Source organism: Rattus norvegicus, chromosome 7 (genome assembly GCF_021556685.1).
Source record: "Rattus norvegicus strain SHRSP/BbbUtx chromosome 7, alternate assembly SHRSP_T2T, whole genome shotgun sequence".
Lineage (NCBI taxonomy): Eukaryota > Metazoa > Chordata > Mammalia > Rodentia > Muridae > Rattus > Rattus norvegicus.
The window spans coordinates 33,156,871-33,180,378 of record NC_141540.1 but is presented as its reverse complement, the minus strand read 5'-3'; the positions used below and the strand labels follow the sequence as shown (position 1 = coordinate 33,180,378).

The 23,508-nt window shown below is 42.3% G+C and overlaps 1 protein-coding gene across 9 annotated transcripts in view; it reads left to right on the top strand.

Moving 5' to 3' along the window:
- Ano4 (anoctamin 4) overlaps window positions 1-23,508 on the top strand; it is a 409,328-nt gene that overhangs the window by 257,261 nt on the left and 128,559 nt on the right. For 8 of the 9 annotated variants that reach the window (XM_087556297.1, XM_087556298.1, XM_087556296.1 and 5 more), the window contains 2 exons: window positions 17,901-18,001; window positions 21,453-21,497. In XM_087556297.1, coding sequence (XP_087412423.1) covers window positions 17,901-18,001; window positions 21,453-21,497 — 146 coding nt within the window. Of the gene's footprint in view, window positions 1-17,900; window positions 18,002-21,390; window positions 21,498-23,508 lie in introns of those variants that run through there. The other variant, XM_087556302.1, reaches the window with a different exon arrangement.

Genomic DNA, 23,508 nt, shown 5'->3' with positions numbered 1-23,508 from the left:
AAGGAGCGCCTTAGAAATCAGACCCCAACTTCTTGTTAAAAAAGCTGAGTAGTGGCCGGGATGGCAGCAAACAACATAAACCACAAACTCTCGGTCTGACGGAATAGAGATGTCCCTTCACGTAAGACTGCACGGCCCCCTTTCTCTGTAACACTCAAAGACTTCACGCTCTAGCACGCTAGCACCTGCCTTTGCAATGACGATGGCGGATCTCTTTCAGAGTCTCTGCCCTGGTACACTGGCTAAGCTGCCCGCAGAGTTCTTGCTGACACTCACACTTCTGTTCTGACACCGACCTGAGTTAATTGTCTTTGGATACACAAGAGCTGAATTCCCTCAGCCCCATCCTCTAAGCTGGGAGTCAGTACGTCTGGATAAGGAAACACCCCGAGTTGCCATTCGCAGGGAAGGGAAGAGGCAGACGAGGTGTAAGTTCTCTGCCCCAGAGAATGAAAGTTCCCTTCCCTCCTTCTGCCTCCTACGGTGTAAGAGTATCAGTCCTTCACGAATGCATGTTTCAAACCTGTTGGATCCAGGCCCTCTGCAAAAATGAATAAATGACCCAGTTATCTATTGTCACATAATAAGCAACTCCAGGGTTTGTTGGTTGAAACACGGGCGTTAGCTTTGCTCTCAGATCTGCAGTTGGGCAGGGATGCCCAGGGACAGTTTCTCTTGGCTCCACCGGACATCACTGCAGATCAGTCCCACCAGGTCCTAGAGTGGTTGCTGTCCAGTCACTAATGTCAACTGAGCTCTCAGCCGCAGTAGTGGATTGCATACATTCCTTTCTCTCCGTGTGAGCTTCTTACTGCCTTCCTCCTCACATGACCGCCAAATCCCAAGGCTGATGTTCATTTCTGCAGCACATCGCTAGAGCAGTCTCTCTAACTGCGTTGTATTGAGAGAGGCAAACTCAGAAGGGAAAGGCATAGATTCCACCTCTTGATGGAGCACTCAGGAAGATTCTAGATTAGTGGTTTGACCCCGCGAACCCTTGTTGGAAAGTGCAGCCTGCGTGGTCCGATCACAGAGCTAAAGCTACAGCAAAGAGACGTAGCATAACATTGTCAGGAAATGGTTTTCTTTAGGCTTTTTCTTTCCCTCCTGAAACCACTAAGGGACTTATAAGGTTTCTCAGAAGCTAAAAGAATATGCCCTAGGTCTTAAATGAAGAATAGATACCACCTAGGCTTGGCATTCCAGAGGGGAAACTCACGAGATTTTGTACAATTAGCTTGAGATTTAGGAGGGCGTTTCTCTTCCTAGTGGGACTGAGAATCCCAGGAAACCACGCAGGTTTCCCACAGTCTCTGTGTCATCCCTTCATTTCCACTTACACATCATTTATGGGCACTGAACATTCCCCTGTCGTATAATGCAGATCAGGTATAAATTGCTCAGCTAAGCTTCGGTGACAGGGCTGGCCACATATGTGATTTTTAGTCCCTTGTTTCTTCATAAATGAAGCCCGGTCCATTTACAATTTCAACAGAAAGTCATCTCAAAGCTTTCTTTCAGGCTAATAATGTGACTAAACCACTCGTGTAGGAATTCTGACCCTGCGGGTCTCCGGGGAATACGATGTTTATCGCTCCGTGGAGTCCTGTGCTTTCTGGTTCCATTTTCCATTCTCATTTTTTCCCAGACACGTTGAAATTAAAAAGAGTTTCACAGACGGCCAGCATTTCCCTGACCTTAGCAGGCCAGTGGGCAGGAAAGAAAATTAGACGTGGTGAGACCCCTCGCCCATTAGTGTTTCAGAAATGCATTAGGGTTGCCCCCGAGGGCCCCTCCGTCTCTGTCCGAAGGCCCCTGGGTGCAGCTAGGATATTATTTCAGACTGTACAGCAGTAAATCATTTCAGTACTTATTCTGGGCTGCCTAGATTCAGTTTCTCAGCCTCTAATCAGTGCCCGTGGGCCTTCTGAAATCTACTTCTTCATTCAGTGACTCACAAACAATACCGTAGCTCTAAAAGGATAGAAATTGTTGGTGGCACCGCCCCTGCTTCTGATTGCCTGAAGGTTTGCCCTATCCCTGTGCAAACTCCACATGAACAAAAGGCTCCGGGTCTTGAGTCCTTCTTTCACAGTGAAGCTGTGTTTAGTCGACAAAGCAAAGCGAGTCAATCGGCAGGTAGGTGCTGAATGCTAGTCTGTGGGGTTTTTTATTTCTCCTTCTTTCCACCCGGTGCTTCTCTGCACCAATGCAATAAATCCTGTTTAGGAAATCAAGAGTCATAACAGACCCCGGCAATATTGGGAGTTAGTACTTGGGACCAGAACTTGCTTGGTGTGAGCTTAAATGTTTTAGATGATTAGGGAGCAAACTGAATATGATGATGAACCTGATGATTAATTACTGCGAGCATTTTTAAAACCATCGTTCCGTGTCCCTCTTTACCTAGCCACAGCTCCATTTGCCACCATTAAGCCTTCTCATGAAGAAGCCCCTGAACTCTGCATCCCTTTGGTGCTTCGGCTTAGTTGCCTGGAAAAGTCTTGGCTAAATTCGATTTGAGTCTCCCCTTCTTTGCCCATATCTGGATGGGGAATGTGGCTGCAGAACCATGTCAGCTGCTCCCCTTTAAATCATGAGCATAGCCTGGGATGGCTCCAAGGAGGCTCAGAGACCCTCAGAATTGTACCTGTCCTCCTGCACAGCCAAGTAACTAGGTAGCTTACTCCTTCCCTGGTTCCCTGCCCCCTCTTCATCCTGCTTTCTTCTCCTCTTTTTCCTCCTCTGCTTCTTTTGCTCACCTGCTTCTTAAGTTCGGTTATCCAATGAATACACGAGTGTAGACACTCAGGAGACATCAGTCAACAAAGGCTCTATCCACCCTTGCTCACATTTAAGCAAGCGTGGCACTGGTCAATAGACACGGTAAGTCGGTGGTATGCTGAGTGAGAGGGTGATAAATGATAGGGCAAGAACAAAATTAAAGTGGAGTGCGGGTTGGAGTACTGGAGAAGAGACGGTCATTTTAAAGAGAATGTTCTGTAGTAGATTTTTTTTAAGGCGGCATGTGACCAAAGTCTGGATATGCTGGGGTTGGGACGTAGTAGCCTGCTATTATATCATATTGACCTCTGGCCTCTTTAATCTTCTTACCTTATGTTCTGCATCCTGAGCTGAAGTTCTGCATGCAACCTTGCCTATAGACACAATCAGAACAGCCTTCTGCCTCTCCCCTATACTCTTCCCCTTGCCTCCCCCTGCTGTGTATGAATGTAGCTCCAGGGCTCCGCCATGATTCCCAGATCCCTGATCATAGGACTTCCCAAAGACTTTTCTCCTGTTATTGTCTCCTCTCCCTCCTCATGTTCATATCGACCTCTCTCTATCCAGTCATTTCCACTGTGTTCCTCATGTTTGTATATGAGGAATAAAAATCTCACATATCCACATAATAGAATGATTCCATCTCTCTTCAAGAAAAAATGCCTTGAAATGCTTACATAGTGTCCTATGCCCATTTTATTACCCCTTCAATATACCTTAGAAGTTGCCTCTGTGTAGACCAGGTAGGGAAAGACTCCATGGACCACTCCTGATGTTTTCCTTTTGTCCAATAGAGACTCAGCCCCTCCTTGAAAAGCCTTCAGTCTGGGTCACAGAGACAGTGTGAGCTCTTTGATGTGCCTCCTGGCTTCACTGCATCTTTCTTAACCTTCTTGGTCACCTTCCTCTTCTATTTAATGTCTAAATATTAGGGTATCCTTGGGGTTGATCTTGTGTTCCCTTTCCTAATCTCCGACTCTCTATGACTTCACTCAGTCCCACAGATTTATACAAAGTCTGTGGGTGTCACTCAAGGCTTCATTACCCCAAGCTTCAGGTGGAAGTCACTTCTTGGTTTTTAGGGCGATTGAGTGGACTTTAGGTACTGTTCTGTGTTGTTAACAGAGACCAGAGAAGATAGAAATTTCACTCAGTTACCTTTGTCAGGAGCAGGGAAGTATAAGTTACACAGGACTCTTCCGGGTTCTCTCAGAGCACATGGCCCAGAATTCACCATTTATCTTCAGATCATGTAGCTAGCTGGAAGGTTATGTCTCCATGTGCACCAAGGGAAAAGAGAATCAGATCCCAGGTACACTAGTAAACCCCATGATTTTAAATATATTGCATATTAAAGATTAATGTGATATTGTATATATTTCTATATCCTCTATGAACTAGATAAGCATTAGCTATCTATATTCATTATACTGATGGAAAACTAATAAGAATTGAGTTATAATTATTAGTTAGATAGCTCTGTAATGAAAAATCACAGAAGCCCCATCTCTTAGCAGTTTTCTCATAACTTTTAGTTTAAAGAAAAGCACTTGTTAAAATATACTAAACATTCTGTAGCATTCTGTGGTTTAGAGCAATAAGAGCTATAAGCACAGGAGCATGGCCAGACTGCCTCCACCACCTTAAAACACATCCACAGACTTAGGGCTTCCTCAGTAGCGGCAGATGCCAATTTCTGTCTTTTCTGGGTCTTGCTCGTTTCATAGCCATTCATAACTCACATTCACTGAGAACGTAACACACATGGGTTATGGACTAGATCCTAACTGTGAGCCCTTAGCAGTAGAGAGATTATTTGTGCTAATGAAAACCATAAACATGATGGTATAGTTTCTCCCAAATGTGGTTGCATGCACACACAGTTTGTTTTCAAAATCGGAGTGTACTTTTTGCTAAGGCCATAACTAAATATGGATTAGCCATCTTTCTAGTTTGTGGTTAATGGTGTCTTATTGACAATTCCACAACTTCTAGTCACTGATGGTTGGGGTTGTTGGTTACTATGACATAACTCAGCTAGTCAGACATCGATTGTTGCAGACTCCTGATGCGCTGTTTCCTAGTTGGATATGGAGTCTTATCAGGGATGACGTAAAAACTATATTGCCTTGCACTCAACTGGTTGCAACACAATTTTGATGAAAGATAACGTATTGTCCTTACCCCTCAGCACTGGAAATTCCTTGGTTGGAGGAAAGTTTATCTTAATTTCCCACAAATTTAGCCAAATTGAAAGCTTCGTGATATCAAGAAAATTAATATTTTCCTAAGATAATATTTTCTAATAGTGTTTTAACAAGACAATCAATGATGTGGAGAAACTATCAGGCATCTGGATCCCAAGTTCTTCATAAACTGACTTAGCAGTTGTTCTCACTAAGAGCTTGCTTAGAAAGATCTTAGGTCCTGGCAATATCACTTGGGCAAAGCTGTATACTTTCTATCGTTAATAGCACATTATCGTTAATAAAGCACATTATTATAGCGTTAATTTGCTAAAATGTGTGATGGTTTTGTATCACCACAGAAGAGATTATCTCAGTCCTAGAATCTCGAGACAGCTTGCTTATGCTCCCCAGCTTGCAAAGGTCAGGAGTCTGGGTATAATTCAAGTACATCCTGTAATCAGGGTCCCTATACTGCTATCCCGAGGATGTCAGCTAGATTTCATTCCTTCCTGGAGTTCAACGTTCTCTTAGGTGGTCATTTATTTCCTTTTGGTCATTGGACAAATGCTGCATTTTCTTGTAAGCTGTCAGCTAGGTATTTTCCTCAGCTCTGAGACACTGCTCACAGTCTCCTGTCCTCACATGCCCTCTCACAACATAGAGACATGTTGTTTCAAGACCTATAGGAGACTCGTTCTTACTTCTGAACTCTCTTGTGAGGATTTACCGGACTAAAATGCTAGTTAAGCATTTTGAGCAGGGTAATGTGGAAGGATCTCCCTTTTGGTGAACCCACAGTCAAGTGGTGGGCATCATACCCACAGGAGTGTTTTCCTTCTACTCACAGTACCCATCCACACTCAAGCGGCTGGCTGCCATTGTTCAGGGTTTCTACATGGGCTGACCTGAACCTCAGGAGCTGTTGTAGATGTCTGCCTGCCCCACAACCCGAGGCCTAAAGTAGTGAGAATTTATCAAGCAAAGAACCTCTCTATATGAGACTATTCAGAGCTTAGCAGTTTAGACATAGGAAGAAAGAAATCTAGTGCGGCTGAGCCCAGGGGCAGAGGGAAGTGGTGCAAGATATGGAGTGGCCATAACATGTACTGGTCACATTAATGATTTTCCAGATAGATCCAGAAAGCCATGATTGCAATGCATTTTTCCAGACATCTCTGATGTCCATGAGAATTTAGACAAGGGTGGAATAAGAGAACCCAATCTAAAAGGCTATTGCAGGATTCAAGAAGAAGGCAGGTTGGAAGTGACTTGGAGGCTGGTGGCAACGTCTGTAAAGAAAAGTAGATATGCTCGAGATGTGCTTAATTATCAAATAAATAAGATGTGGTGATTAACTGATTCCATTATGAATTAAAAATGGGAAAAAGATGATTATGAATTTGAACCACTAAGTGGATAAATGCTAGACCAGTGAGAAGGAGGCCTTCTCTCAAGAAGCAGATCTAGTCAAGCATTTTGAGCTGGACACGCTCCTGAGACAACCAAAAGCAGACATTATGTTAGCCTTTTCCAATGGTGATCTGGGACTTGGACAAGTAATCTAGTCTAAAGGTGAGTCTTGGAGATATCAGATGACACAGAATGACATTGGGAAGAAATGACATCATCCAGGGTGGATGGAGAAAATGAGACCAGAACCTGAATGGCGTCTTGGGACATCCAAGTTTAACAGTCTGTTAAAGGCTGTTTGCTATGACGGATGCTAATGTCTTCTCCAGGGAATGAATATTTTGATCATTTAGGATCATACAGTACCATCAAAGCTTCTTTCCCTCAGCACAGAGTTTCAATCAGATTCCCCCCTCCTTCCCTCCCTCCCCGTCCTCCTCCCTCCCACCCTCCTCCCCACTCTCTGAGTGTGTGTGTGTGTGTGTGTGTGTGTGTGCACGAATGTGTGTGCATGCACATGTGCACACAGAGTGGCATCAGCCAATTCCAGCAGAATCCACCAAGAAACGTCTTCACACTTTCAAACTTGTCTTTAAGAGAATCAAGGATAACAAGCAAAACCATATATATATATATATATATATATATATATATATATATATATATATATCTTTAGAGACTTATGCCCTCATTTTTTCAGAGAAAACTGAAGCTCAGAAAAGCACAAGTCATTTGCCCAGTGGCACACAGCTGGTTAGATGGCAGCCTCCAGAGAGGAGTTGAAATTGCTTAGTGATTTCTCCCGGATCTTTAACCCTCCGGGAATGAATATTCTTCCATCGGCTTCACAGAGCAGTTTACAGGCACACGGAAAACACTCTGGTACCCGTTATTCGTGTCAAAATGCCAACCAAGCATTTAGTAAGTGTGGGGGTGGGGGGAGAAGGGAATACTCTCATATTGACCTTATTCCTATAACGTCAGCATTAAAAGAGCCCTGAAAGGTGTGCCCCCAAGTTAATTAATGTATCACAGGCTATTTAGGCTAGGTACTATGCTCTGGATTTTAAACTATAGCTAATCATTCTATACAATGGCAATGAGAACCAATGGATAAGTAAGGACACCCATGTAAGCCATAGCTGTCCTCATTTGGGGAAGCAACTTGGAAGCCCACTGAGTGGCATGCACTTGGGCCGCACACTTTCCTCAGCAGGCTTATTCTCTTACGTCTTTGTTCCTCCTGTGCACTTGGTGGGGGAGGGACAATAAGATAATAAGGGCAGGCTCATAAGGGTGGTGTGCAGACTGAATGGTTTGACTTATTTAAATGCCCTAACATCTTGTGCAGTTTCACCTCCCCCTATCTACTGTCCGAATAGATTCACTATGATTTTCTCCATCCAAGAAGCTTATCTGAATCTCAGGGAGAAAGAGATGAGTATCTACCATTTTGCTCCAGAATCTGACAGTTTTGGTTTGCTCTAATAGTGTAGTCACCTCAGGGGATACAGAGAAGATGCACATGGCCATGACAGTTTGACCCTTCATGCTCAATAAATTGAAACACCAAACATGTTTATGCCCCTCCCTAGAGCCTTTACCCTTTTTGTTTTATGCTCTTACTCCTGGGAATGTTTTCTCCCTATATAATCAAACAAACCTCTTCAACTCTTTCTTTAGATCTCTGTTTAAATACCATTCTATCCCACATCTTATCCACACTATTTAAAATAGCATTTCCTTCCCCTCGTTAATATCATTAGCTAAGAAAGGAGTACATATTATGCCAGAAACTCACCTGTATTAATATCATTTAATATAATGTGATTGAATAGGCATTTCTATTAATTCCTCTTTAGCTGTTGACGAAGACAGAGACACAGAGAAGTTCAATAGCTTATGAGGATCACAGAGCTGGGAAGAGATAGTGTGGATCACAGAACTGGCAGGAAGTAGTGTGGATTGCAGAGCTCAAAGAGGGTAGTGTGGATCACATATCTAGTAGGCAGCAGCGTGGATCACAGAGCTGGTAGGGAGTAGTGTGGATCACAGAGCTGGTAGGGGTTAGCATGGATTACAGAGCTGGTAGGGAGTAGTGTAGATCACAGAGCTGGTAGGGAGTAGTGTGGATCACAGAGCTGGTAGGGGTTAGCATGGATTACAGAGCTGGTAGGGAGTAGTGTAGATCACAGAGCTGGTAGGGAGGAGTGTGGATCACAGAGCTGGTAGGGAGGAGTGTGGATCACAGAGCTGGTAGGGAGGAGTGTGGATCACAGAGCTGGTAGGGAGGAGTGTGGATCACAGAGCTGGTAGGGAGGAGTGTGGATCACAGAGCTGGTAGGGAGGAGTGTGGATCACAGAGCTGGTAGGGAGGAGTGTGGATCACAGAGTTGGCAGAAGGTAGTGTTGATCACATAGCTCGTAGTGGGTAGTGTGGATCTCTGCTGTCCATCACCACAATTTACATTGCCTTGTAACTTCTGTAGTGTGGCCTCGCATGCAGCTCTGAACTTAAGCTCTCTTGTGTGGTAACTTCAAGAAAGCTTTAATCCCATTTTATCCAAGCTGCACTTCACATCTCTGGCTCGCCTTCTCCTGGAAACTCTAAACTCATTTATCTAATGCTCTGTAAGATACCTTTCCATGGGCATTTGGAGACAAGCATTTTCAAAAGGTCCAAGTCCACAATCTATTCATGCACCTCCATTCCTTACTTCTGGACCTCTGCTTCAAACAAATTCCCTCCAATTTCTTTGTAATGATGTCAGGAGTTATAGTAAGTGACTCTCTTTGAGAGTCAGATCACGTGTGTTAGATTATGATATGCAGATTCATTTATTTACTTTCTCTCCTCTTGCTCTATTTAGTTTTTGTTCATGAAATTCTTACATCCTGAGGCTGGTAGTATGATTTTCATAATTTTTTATTGCTAGAAATCTACTATTTAGAAAGTATTAAATAGTTTCCTATTGAATGAAAGAAAGGAATGGGTATTTTATCTATCTCTGTTACAGGTAGTTCCTATGCTACTTGATAATTTTTCAGTTGTTTTTCTAAGCATGTGCTTCCTATTGTCACCAAATCATCATTTTTTTTCACCAAGGTTCTACCCTAAGGAACGTTTATTGCAGTATTTTAATGACACAGCTCATTTTCACTTCTGTTCACTCTGACACTTGCACGTTTAGATTTATGTGGCAAGGGACACTTAATAACAAGGAGAGACCTATTTGAAATGGCAGCACAATCATTTAGCAGGAGAGAAAAGAGTGATGTATGAGTTGTATAATTACCAGTTAATCGTTCTGCATTTATTATTCAGGGATGGAGCTCAGAAAATATGACGTTAGGTCAGCCTCATTAGTTACTGCTTGAATAGTTGAACACAAATAATAAACCCCAGGCACTAAATTTTCCCCATGATCATGTAAAGGGGCTACATTTACACACACACAAAATTACACAGAACCCACAAACAGGTATCAATCATCATTCTTGGGAACTGATCAACATTTTTCTCAAGATAATCAAAATAAATGTTAAGAGCCCCAGTCCAATTTTGGTTCATTGGTAGCTTAAGTTTCCTTTACACCTATCATGGGTGTCCTTTGATTCTCTGTTGCTTTGATTTCTAAAGTAGGATGTTAGTCTATGATTATCTTATATAAGCTAATAGCAGAACGAGTCCAACAATGTGTGCCCTAAGAAGCCGCTAGGCTGTTCAGAAAGGCACCTAGAACTGTGGGCATGAGTCAGCTGTATCTGCAGACGGCTGTGTGTTCACGAGTCAGCTGACCTGCTTCTCCCATGAGCTTGTGGGGGGATAAACCAAGGTAATATATGAATGCGCTTTGACAGCACAAAGCACTATGAATAAAAGCTATTTTAATATCAAGGAAAATAAGTAAACATAAGCTGCAGTTCCCCGCAAAACATCACGAGCATACCACATTTGAATCCTAGTAAACAAAGCAAATATTTCAGTAAAGAACTTGGCTTTTTTACTCCCCAAGTGTGGCATCAATGATGATGTTTGAGTGGGATATTTTAGTGCATGTATTTATATAGTCTCCAATGTAGTCATTTTTCCACCGGCTTGTTTATTTTGTGCAAAACTAGCCATCAGAGCAATGCCGTGGAGAAGCTATGCTCTAAACATATATTGTTCTTTAAATAAGGGTTTGTCAGATTGTGTGTTTATCATGTTTTCAATCACATTTCCGTGTTTTATAATTTTACTCTCTTGTGGGAAGGTGAAAAAATAATCTTAACGGAAACCTAGCTTTGAGCTACTGTGCTCAATACCCGAGAGAAACTTATAAAGGAAGAAAGGTGACTTTTAGTTCACCACTTCAAAGGGTTTAGTCCAGGCTACACTGGCTCTTTTGCTTTTGGGTCTGCCACAAGAACATGGTAAATCAAAGATGTTTACTACACAGTGACCAGGAAGGGAAAACAAAACAGAAAGGGGCAGGTCTCTAACAAATAGTTCAAAGCCTCTCCAGTGCCATAACTTCTTTCCACCGGGATCTACTATCTAAAAGTTCCAACTCTTTCCCATATCCCTGTAAACTGGTGCAAAGCCTTCAACACATGGGAGCCTGCTACTCACAGGAGCCCTCAGTAAAACATGGGTACCTTCAATACATGAGATCCTTCCACACATGGGAGTCTTCTACACATACAAGCCTTCCAAACATGGAGCCTTTGATACATATGAGCTGACAGCATATGGGAACTTTCAACACATGAAACCTAGAACACATTGGCACCTTCTGTACGTACTTCTGTCTGTCCCATATGGACAGCACAGTTCCTGATCGCATACCCATCCTCTGACTATTCAGTTTGCAGATTTGCGCAAGGAGAACGGACTGTAAAGTGTCACTGGCTTGTCACATTTTGAGCAGGCTATGTCAACTACTAAAGTCACTTCGTCAATAGTGACTTCCAGCTTCCCAAGACTCACAGCGCTCTCCTGCACTGGTCTAACTGTTCACATTATACAGGAAATATTTGTGCCTCATAAAAAGAGGGTGAGGTGATCTCGCTGTACCAAGCATTGCCACAGGCAGAGTAACAGATATTCCTTGTTCTCGGAAGCTCCAGACTCAGCAGCTTACTTGTCCCAAGTGAGAAAACAAAACCTCTCTTTAGTCTGAATGTCCAAAACGTTGGAATTTTCAAATCCCTCTCTGCCACTCTGAAATTGAATACTGGCCCTTCTCTCTTGTGAATTTCAGCATTGCCCTGAAGGTCTGGAGGACATTATTGTTCACGTGGTGCACAACCATTTGTAATTCCAATTCCAGGAGATCCAGTGCCCTGCCCTGTGCTCACTCATGTACATGATAAAATATTTATTTCCCTGGAGCGAAGATTTATCCCAGAGAGAACATAAAGTTGAGCTTCTATTTTTAATCAACCGCCAAAACATAGACATTCTTTTTAAAACTTTTCCTTACATTTGAGAATTTTATATATGTACGAAATATGATCATTCCACACACCATTTCCCCTTCTAATTTCCCCCATGTTTCCCAACATACCCCTATCTACTTCCTGTCATTTTGTTATAACCCACTAGGTCCAGTTTTTCTCTCTATACGTGCATAGGTATAGGGCCATCCACTGGAGTATGGTCTTCCGATGGTCTCAAAAAACAATGGTTCTTCAACCCCAGCTACTTTTGACTGCCATTACCTCCCTAGAATGTGTTGGGGCCTAAAACTCATCTACACCGTTTATGCCACAATTAAGGACCTACTTATGTAGGTCCTGCATGGGTAACCATGGCTGCTATGAGTTCTTGACTGTGATAGCTGTGTTGTGTCCAGAAGACAGTATGTCATAGCACCCTCCCCATCCTTTGCTCTTAATGTTCTTTCTGCCTCCTCTTTATCCTGGAGTTCCCCAGGCTTCAGTGGTGGCAATGGGTTAATATAAATGTCCCATTTAGGGCTGGGCATCCACTCTCTCATTCTCTGCTCTGTGACCAATTGTCTCTACTGACTGCTGTCCACTACAGAAAGAATCTTCTCTGACCACCGTGGAAGGCTGCACAGGCCTGTGCACATAAACACTTAAAGGCAAACTGACCACATGGCCATTTAACGAAGTAACAGTAACAGGTTCTATTCTAGGACCTACAACCTTGCCGGCTGTGAGTTTTGGACCAGAGTTATTGTGTCAGACATGAAATTACCTCCCATAGAGTGGCTCACATCCAATCAGAAAGCAATTAATTATCCCATAAGCATCACCCCTATTGCACCAGCAGGCGCATCTATGCAGGACAGAATTGTAGCATGGTCCAGAGTTGGATGAGACCGCTGATCTCTTTTCTACCCTAGCGGCTTGCATCGCTCCTTTCAACACTGAAAGTTTGCAAGTAGGGAAGTTTTCTGATCAGTTTGATAGTGATGTTTCTGTGTCCAATAGCCAAGGAGTGAGGTGTCTTCAGGATAGGATCTTATTGTGCCATACAAAGGCCATAACCTGTGTTGTTCTGGAGACCTCAGGAGCCTCTCTAGCCAGTAACTACTAGAGAGGCACCCCTATGCCTGTACTGTGACTTTCACTTAGTAACCCTCGTCTTCTGGAAGTGACATAGTCCACCCATAAAGGTCAATTCTGTTCAAACTCTTCTTTTTTAAGTTGTATTTTTAAAATTAGCTTATTAACTAAAGGGTTTCAATAGACCTTTTCTCTTACATATCCTTGGTTTTGGCTAAGCCTTACAGTAACTTCTCTCTCTCTCTCTCTCTCTCTCTCTCTCTCTCTCTCTCTCTCTCTCTCTCTCTCTCTCTCCCCTTACTCAGTTGAATCGCAGTATTTCCTCTCCCCAACCTCCATTTTGTCAGATATTAGGATAGATATGCCTGCTGGTTTCCTAATTCCATTTTTTTTGTATTTTTAGCTTTTATTTATTTTTTTCTCCATCTTTATTAACTTGGGTATTTCTTATTTACATTGTTATTCCCCTTCCCACTTTCCAGGCCAACATCCCCCTAACCCCTCCCCCTCCCCTTCTATATTGACTTCCCCTCCCCATCTTCCCCTCATTACCACCCTCCCCCCAACAGTCTAGTTCACTGGGGGTTCAGTCTTGGCAGGACCAAGGGCTTCCCCTTACACTGGTGCTCTTACTAGGCTTTTCATTGCTACCTATGAGGTCAGAGTCCAGGGTCAGTCCATGTATAGTCTTCGGGTAGTGGCTTAGTCCCTGGAAGCTCTGGTTGGTTGGCATTGTACCTTTTCCCATCCATTTCCCCTAAGGTTAAATGATGAGGTTGTGTCTCTTAGAAGCAGGGAAAAGGTAGATCCTGTCTTCTGATCTAATCTGTTAGTCTGGGTCATTTCATTTGGGAAAAGAGATCGCTGATATGCAGTGTTATTACTGAAAGTTGTGTGTGTTAACAACTCCTGCCATTTGGTTGATTTTGTATTGTTCTCTTGGCTCTCCTTTGGTTAGCTGTCCTGGCATTTATTTACCTCTTACGCCTCCGTGTTCATCTTTTTCTTCAGACTAAAGCATTCCAGTGTCCTGAGTAGAGCTGCCTTAGTGGTCCTAGATTCTGTTAATCTGTTTTTATCTCTCCTTCATTTTTAATAGATGTGTTTGCTGGGTATAATACCTGAGTTGACAGCTGTGATCTCTCAGGACATGAAATTTGTCTTGCCAGGGTTTTCTGGCTTTAAAAGTTTCTGTTTTTCTTAATCAGATGTTATTTGTGGGGCCTAAAAGACTTGATCTTCCCCTCTTGCAGCTTACAACAGCCATACTTTGTCCTGTGCTTTTAGCCCTTTAATTACAGCATGTCACAAGAAGGTTCTTTTCTAGTTCCATGGGCAGAACCTAGGTACAATCAGGTGGAGATCTGCTTCTCTAAGTGTGGTCATTTTCTTCTTTGATTGAACCGGAAGTCTATCATGTGCTTTTCGTATGACATCTCTTAGAAGCAGGGAAAAGGTAGATCCTGTCTTCTGATCTACTCAGTTAGTCTCGGTCATTTTATTTGGGAAAAGAAATCACTGATATGCAGTGTTATTACTGAAAGTTGTGTGCGACTCCTTTATCTATTCCGACATCCAAAGGTTATGTCTTATGGCCTCCCAATGCTCACCCAACTTTTGTCCATGGATTTTTTTAAAATTTACTACTGGTTCAAATGGCTCTACCTTATCTTGAAGCCCACATAGTCAGCATTCTACACAGACCATTCTGTTGCTGAGGTTTTTCTACCCACTGAGAGTTTTATTTGGCTTCTTTGGATTTTGTTTCTTGTTTGTTTGTTTGTTTGTTTCCAGCATCATTACGGGTTGATTTTTCTTGAGCAATTCTTTTGATTAATTTCTGGTCTCATGTCTCATGTTGACTTCCTCATTTCATCCATGCCTTAGATTTTTGTCCTCTTTGAGTTGTTTGAATGTAGTTACTATCATTCTTTTGAACCCTTGCCTGGAAGTCCTTCCAGGTCATTCTCATTAGGGCCCATTATTGATTGGGATTGATATTTTTGGAGAGAACATGTTGTCTTGGATTTCTGGGTTTGCCCTGGGATCTGCACACTTCAAGTTGCAATGGGAGTGTGGGTCTGGGGCTGGTGGTCTGAGGACTGCAGACCTGTTAGCACCAGGAGTTAGGGAAACGAGAAACAAGGAAAGGGAATTCAGGATCTAACTTATCAGCACCAGGGGCTGGGAAGTTTTGGCAGAGCATTCAAGACTTAAGTGGAGTATTAGAGGCTTAACTGTCACCAGAGAGATTTAGGAGGTCCTGTTAAAGTTATCATCCTTGAATTGTGTTTTAAAACTGTAAATGCCATGCTGCATGCACAGGGGTAAACAGGTGACGATTTACACATTTAGACTATTCAGATCACTGTATTTCTTATAGATCTTTCTACTGCTTTCCTCTCCCTTACAGAGAGGTGAGGGTAAAGTTCAAGGAAAGATTTTGCCATTCATCATTCACATCTTTCTCAGCACAGGTAAAGACCAAACTTGTGAGAGGCCTTTGAGGCTGGGAAGTTCTAGCTTACCTCTCCATCTCTGTAATTCATTGATTTAAAGCCTATCATGTACTTTGGCTATAACATTCCCAAGACACAGAGGCCTTGAGAAAGGGCTGCCTGACATAAAGCCCAGCTTTATTTTTTTAATTTACTTTTTGTTGGATATTTTTTATTTACATTTCAAATGTTATTCCCTTTCCCAAGTTTCCTGTCCATAAGCCTCCATCCCATGCCCCTCCCCCTTCTTCTATGAGTGTTCCCCTCCCCAACCACCTCCCCTTCCCACTTCCCTGCCCTGACATTCCCTTATACTGGGGGGTCCAGCCTTGGCACGACTAAGGGCCTCTTCTCCCATTGGTGCCCAACAAGGCCATCCTTTGCTACATATGCAGCTGGAGCCATGGGTCTGTCCATGTGTACTCTTTGGATAGTGGTTTAGTCCCTGGGAGCTCTGGTTGGTTGGTATTGTTGTTCTTATGAGGTTGCAAACCCCTTCAGCTCCTTCAATCCTTTCTCAACTCCTCCACTGGGGACCCCATTCTCAGTTCAATGGTTGGCTGTGAGCATTCACCTCTGTATTTGTCATGCTCTGGCAGAGCCTCTCAGGAGACAGCTATATCAGGCTCCTGTCAGTGTGCATTTCTTGGCTTCATCAATATTGTCTACATATGGTGGAATACCAGGTGGGGCAGGCTCTGAATGGCCGTTCCTTCACTCTCTCCTCCAAACTTTGTCTCCATTTCCTCCTATGAATATTTTTGTTCCCATTTTTAAGAAGGACTGAAGCATCCACACTTTGGTCATCCTTCTTCTTGAGCTTCATGTGGTCTGTAGATTGTATATTGAGTAATTCGAGCTTTTGGGCTAATATTCACTTATCAGTGAGTGCATACCATGTGTGGGGTTATTTCATGGGTGTGTGTGTGTGTGTGTGTGTGTGTGTGTGTGTATGAGAGAGAGAGAGAGAGAGAGAGAGAGAGAGAGAGAGAGAGAGAGAGAAAGATTGGGTTACCTCACTCAGGATGATATTTTCTAGTTCCATCCATTTGCCTATGAATTTCATGAAGCCATTATTTTTGATAGCTGAGTAGTACTCCATTGTGTAGATGTACCACATGTTCTATATCCATTCCTCTTTTGAAAGGCACCTGGGTTCTTTCCAGCTTTTGGCTACTATAAATAAGGCTGCTATGAACATAGTGGAGCATGTGTCTTTGCTGTATGTTGGAGCATCATTTGGGTATATACATAGGTGTGGTATAGCTGGGTCCTCAGGTAGTACAATGTCCAATTTTCTGAAGAACCTCAAGACTGATTTCCAGAGTGGTTGTACCAGCTTGCAATCCCACCAATAATGGAGGAGTGTTCCTCTTTCTCTACATCCTCACCAGCATCTGTTGTCACCTGTTTTTTTTATCTTAGCCATGCTGACTGGTGTGAGGTTTAAATCTCATGTCCCCTTGCTGCCTCCATCTCCAGACTCCCTCACCGACTTTTGATTTCATCTTGTCAGCTGTGAGTGCTTCTTTTTTTTTTTAACTCTTTGGGGGAAGAGAGAGAGTAGGTATCTGTGTGGTGTATGAGCATGTTTTGGATGAGTGTTCGCATGTGTGTGTGTACACATGTGGAGAAGTATGTACATAGACTGAAGGTTGCCATCAGATATCTTCCTTGATAGATTTCACTCAGACATGGTCTCTGACTGAACCTTGACCTCTCAGGCTCATCTTTGCCCCACTGTGTTGGGATTGCAACTGGGTCACACCAATCTGTCTTTTATCACGTGGGTTCTGGAGCCATAAACTCTAGTTCTCATGCTTCTGTGCAAGGGCTTTAGCCACTGAGCCATCTCTACCTTATAACTTATTCTATACAAAGAAGCCACAGGGAACTTTGAACCCCAGAGCCAAGATGGCTTCCCTATATTCTAAGCATGAGATCCAACAGCTTAGGAAGAGCTCTTCACTTTCTTCTGCTTGCTTTTCCAGCCTCTAATCCAGCTCCTCAAACTTCACACACTTCATGCCTTTCCCTTGAATGTACCAGGTAATTTCAGAGCTCCTAACCTTGGCATACATCCCACACTCTCTTCCCAGCTGGTCCCTGTGCCTCCTTCAGGTCTCAGCCCAGGTCCCCTACACAGAGACACCTTTCCTTGACTTCTTATCCAAAGCAATGTGGACAGCTCTTTATCCCACTACTTTATCTTCAGAATATTCCCCACTCCCTGAATTTAAACCTGTTTTGGCATATGTTTCTTTTAAATATTTATGGGGAGTGTAAACATTACTCTTTCTTTTATTCATAGCTGGGTCTCCAGCACTCGATACAGGGGGATGTTTGTTAAATGAATCTGTGCACACTTTAATGGACTGGCTTATTGCCAAGGACGCCCCAAATTGTAAACTCCAAGTTCATACATTCCAAGTTCCTGCTGCACTTAAACCATGGGAGGCTTCGATATACTTTTCAATTTAGTTTCTTTTTTCTGTTTCAGTCCTCTCTAATAAATAGTGACATTATCTTTGTGAAGTTGCATGCCCCATGGGAAGTCCTTGGAAGATATGCAGAGCAAATGAATGTACGGATGCCTTTCAGGTAGGTGTAAATGTGTTTCCCCCACTGAGCTCGGTCTCTCTCTCTCTCTCTCTCTCTCTCTCTCTCTCTCCCTCTCTCTCTCCTGCTGCTGCTTTACTGTAAACCTAATGACATTCTCTCTTGGAACAAATAAAAATCCTAGTACAGGCTGACAAAGCCATCATGGCAGAAAACTTTCCTGATGTTTAGAAAATGCAAATAAATCTTCATGCCCACAGTGGCTCCTTCCTGCTACCAAGGAGCATTTCCAAGTGGCATTTGCATTTGAGCATGTCGGTTCTAGAATTTCTGAGTATTGCGGCTTTGAACAGCTAGACACTGTGTGCCATGGTCTTTGCTGAGCAGTCCCTTCCAGGAAAAACAAATTAAAAACCTGTTTTCCAAGAAATTCCACAAAATGCAATCTTTTTAAAAAAAATAACCCATTTTTAAAATTAAGAAGTCATAAATTCTCTACAAGCACAAATAATTCCTGTAAATAAAGATACTTTGTGTGGATTGTTAGATTGTTTAAGAGGATAAATCTGCCTCCATCTGACGGTGGCTATTCTTATTTTATTATTAGTTAAGGAAATGTGATCTTCCATTTGCTAGACAAAAACAAAATGAGATAATAAGCCTGAAATTACAAGTGCAAGGATGTGCTTGAGAGAGTAGGGCGCAGGGGTGGGGGACTCCCCAATGGGATCTCCTCAAAGGCGGAAAGATTTGATGCCAGGGATAGCTCCAGCGTAGCTTGGGCTGAGTACTTTAGGTTTTCAGCCTGCAGTAACACCAGCATAGATGACAAGAATTAGGCAAGATGCTATCAGCGCTACCTGGTATGCCTCTTAGTGGGCTGCTAATGTTGTAGAAGGGAAGGGGGATCAGGGAGAAAAATGGAGAGGGAGAGGGGGAGGGGGAGAGGGAGAAGGGGAGAGAGATTTGCAGGTTTACAGATCTACTAAAGGCCAATTTCCAATATCCATCAATAAGCCATAATATGTGTCTCAGAACATCTTAATTTTTTGCGTTTGGTCTTTATGTCCTAATATCAAGTCAGAATATAGGGTGGGGTTTCCAGCATCTGTTTTCCTGAAGGTAAAATCCACAGAATAGATTAAGTGTAGTTCTGGTCTTATGACTTATTTCTGTACTGAAAAGAAAAACTTGGAACTCATGGACACATACACACATGAATGTGTACACATACATATGCATACACACATACATATACACACGCACACATGCATATACACATATACACACATGCATACACACATACACCTACCCACAAATGCATACACATATATGCAGACAAACACACATGCACGTACACATATATAGACACATGCACACATACATATACACATATGCATATGTACAGATACACATATATACACATGTACATGCAAACACACAGTAAGGAGAAAAGAAAACAATTTTTGTGCTTAAAGCCTCTATGCTAAAATAATTAAATCCTGTTATTTGACAATGATTTAACTACTACTATCTTATATATATATGATATATATTATATGTTATAAATATATCATATATATTATATGTTATATGAAATATATATCTATGTATAAAACTATCTAAAATAAGCTGATACTATATTATGGTTTTAAAGGGGGAAACACTCTAATTATATTTTGATATCCCGTCCCTTCCCCAGTCTGAAACATACAATCTCTTTATCAAGAACACAATTCCATGATAAAGAACATGAATGATGCTAATAGAAAGTCAAACCTCCCAGTGCTTGACTTCACATCCAAAGGGCCTGCCCTCACCATCGTGGGAACATATCGTATGCACATTTCATGAGAGAAGTGCAACCTCGAGTGCATGAGGAGTTTTCTTATGCAGCATTAAGAGACTATGACGCACGCAGTGAGAAGAAAATGAATTCAAGTAATAATCTACCCTCAGACGTTGAAACTCCTACAGGAAAACAATTTGAGGAGAAAACGCTCTCTAATGTATGACAGTAATTGGCCTCATTAATATTGATATGATTTTACCCAAGCCTAACATCATCCACTACAACCCTATGCATGCAAACCTTGATGGGCATGTGTTACCCTCCATTTCACATGTGGCTCTAGCCTGATGTAGTTACAGGAACATACACAGATACCCGTTCAGCCGAACGCCAACATTCCAAGAACCTTACACAAGTTGTTACGTTCAGTAGACAGTATTTCTAAATCTCAGACTTGGTTTCACTCTACAGTCATTAAAATGAAACGGGAAATCAGGTTTCTTGTGAGAAATTCCAAATAAATCTGCCTCTTAAGGACATATGTGCCCGTAAATGTGTGATTTGGACATAACAGAGTGTTTAAAGGAAGCTGGGAATAGAGTACAGTGCTTCCCACATACCCACCTTCTACAATTGTGTTATCAACATCTTCTACTAGTGCGTGTATTGCAGTTGACAGAATGATATTAGCATATTATTAGCTAAAGACTGAGGCTTATGTCTCCCTCCTATACAGCTTTGTAAATATATGTCATCATGTGGAATCATATAAATCAGATAGATAGGTAGGTAGGTAGATAGATAGATAGATAGATAGATAGATAGATAGATAGATAGATAGATAGATAGATAACCATACAGAACATGGGTTGCCAAACACCATGCTTTACCTGGCCCAAACATCTGGCTTTGTACTCTCTGCAACTATTGACCCAAATGTGGCAGACAGATTCTGATATATAAAGTCCCCTCTTTGCAAAAGCGAAGTAGCATAGTGACCATACACATGATCTGCCTCAATTTCGTGACTGATCCCTTAGTTGACACCTGAAATATGGACAGGAGATTGGGTTTAATCAGGTGTCAACTGATTCTCATTTAAATATTTTTACATTAATTAAAGTGAAGCAATATGACATCTTTATTGTGTCCTGTTGTTGTACCCCCCTCCACCAAGGTTCTGTGGTTTTACCTGTTTAGCTTACCCATAAGCAACCAGTTGGTTACGCCCATGTGGGTATTTATAGATGCCTTTTGATGCAATATTTTCTTGTACTAAATATGCAATATATGGGGTTTTAATATCTCTTTCAAAATCATGATAGCCCAAATTGCTATATAAATATTACCTTAATATAATAGCATGTCTGTTGAATTATGTATGTTACCCCTCGTTCAACTCTGAATTTCACTAGACAAAAGTGGACCTCCACTGAATCTGTGCAAAATACTAATCCCCTGCCCATGGGCTGCAGGCCAGAAGTGCCCTGCAAATCTATAGTAATGAGAGGGTTTCATGACTCAAAGTGCATGCCCTGTGCCCCTACTACACTTCTCACTGTTAATCTCTCTTTAGTTTTCTTTTTCTTCTTCAGCTCTTACAGGCTTCTATCTTCAATCTCCTTTCCTTCCTTGCTAGTTCAAACTGTAACTGACGATGGGTTTTCTTCTCGACTGGCTTCATTTTTGCTGTTCTTCCAGGAGAAAAATCTATTACCTGCCCCGCCGGTACAAGTTCATGAGCAGGTTAGTAGCATGCTCCGTACTGATGGTCTGCTGACTACTGTACTCTAACGATGACGAGGGGCAACAAGCCTGGAAAGATACCCCGCGAGACAGTGTCTACCCTACACATTCCGGAAAGAACCCTTTCACGTTAGTCTGAAAAACAAAGCAAAACAAAAGGATCAAACAAATGTCCTTCCCAGAGTCTGCCCCTTCGTCTGCACCCCTGGGAGCGATTTGTGTCATCCCCAGGTGTGTTGAGGTGGTCGTTCATTTAGCCCAGCCTGTAGAATCAATCGCCCCAAATCTCAGCCAATCAGAGAAATTCTAGCCTCCAAGTTACTGTTTTGCACGTAAATTTCTCCCTGCAGTATACATAATTTGAGAGTTTGAAGTGAAAGTGATTTCCCCGTCAAAAAGCTGCCGGCTACTCCTCCGTCCAGGGAGAGTTCTTGGTATCAGCGATGTTTGGTTACGGTAATCAGACTGTACTTTACTACGGAGCTCTGATGGCCTACCCTCTGCGTGTAAAAACAAAACAAAACAAAACTTGTTGGATGATGGTTAACTTTACTGTCATTTGTATCCTTCCAAAGCTTGTTTTCCTTGTTGTTCTAGTAGAAGCCAAGGAAAAGGGGAATATGTCAATGATATTCTCAACTTGGCTTCAGTTTGGGATCAGTCGGGGACTCTAACTTCAAATTTTTAATTGATCTTATAAATCTAACCCCCTCCCCAAGCTGAACTGATGGCCTAAATGGAGATCGCTTGGGTGTCTTTGAAAACCATTTAGGTAATTCAATTCAGTAAGGTTCAATATTTAGATCCACTGTTTACAGTTTATATATGACATAAAGAATATATGTGATAGGTAATATATTCTTTATATTCAATTTACATTTTTTGCGGAATGGTAAGTAACATTGGTGGGTGTCCTTAAGTATACATGCATTGCAGAGTCTGGTGGGCAAAGCAACTTCCATAGAACCTAAGATATTTCGGTTTCTCAAAATTTCTCTGTGAAGCTCTTCCATTGGGCAACAGGTCTGTCACTTCCTTTCAGCGTGATTTGGATTATGCCTTTTTACACGATGCTCTTTCCTGGAAATCTCATACAACACATCAGCCCATGTCCATAGTTCTCAAGTTTCAGCTAGCATTCAAGTTACCTGGGGAATTTTAAAGCACAGATTTCTAGGCTCCACCCACATTTCCGTCTCCATGTCTATAAAACGAAAGCACGTCATTTCTACAGCATGGGTTCCCTGTTCATAAATGGCATGTTAATGATTGGCTAATGTTCAAAAATTAAACAAAATGAATGAAAAAGAGCACTGAAAGCTGTGAGGACCCGGAAATTAAGGGGTAAGCGGATCTAGACCAGTTAGGGCACGTGGAGCACGTACTCCATTTCACTTGGAGTAAAGTGTAAGCCCTTAAAAGGCTCTGATCCGAAAATGGTGGAGGTTGGACTTTATGGCTCAAGTGTTTCTAATTTGCTCATAATCAATAGCAAGATGAGATTGAACTGAGTGATTTTCTCAGACTGTGACAGAGCTCCGGCAAGAAATAGAAGGGACTGGGTCTGGATGTGTTGCCGTGGGAGTACTGAAAAGTGAATAAAATGTGGATCTATTTTAAAAAGTGTTTAAAAATGATTGCTATCTGGGGTATCTGTGGAAATATCCTTAGGTGTGCACATGCCTGCTGTCTCTTTCCACCTTCTGAAGTTGTACCCGCTTCATATCTCACTTAGTTCTTGTTTCCACTAATGAATAGTCTTCTAATTCTGGCAAGTCCTGGTTGTATTTGCCAAGTAATCGCTTATATTCCGTATGGTCTCCATATATGTGTCACTATGTGTGTAGCTGTGTGACTTACACCCCAGGGTCAGACTGCAGGCTGTACTTCTCTAATCAGCCTCTCGAATTCTCCATGTACTGTTCCAGGTAACTTCTAGAACCTTTTTACTGCTCTTCACTCCCACTGCCATTCTGGGCTTTAATTATCTCCTGTCTATCGCACATGATTT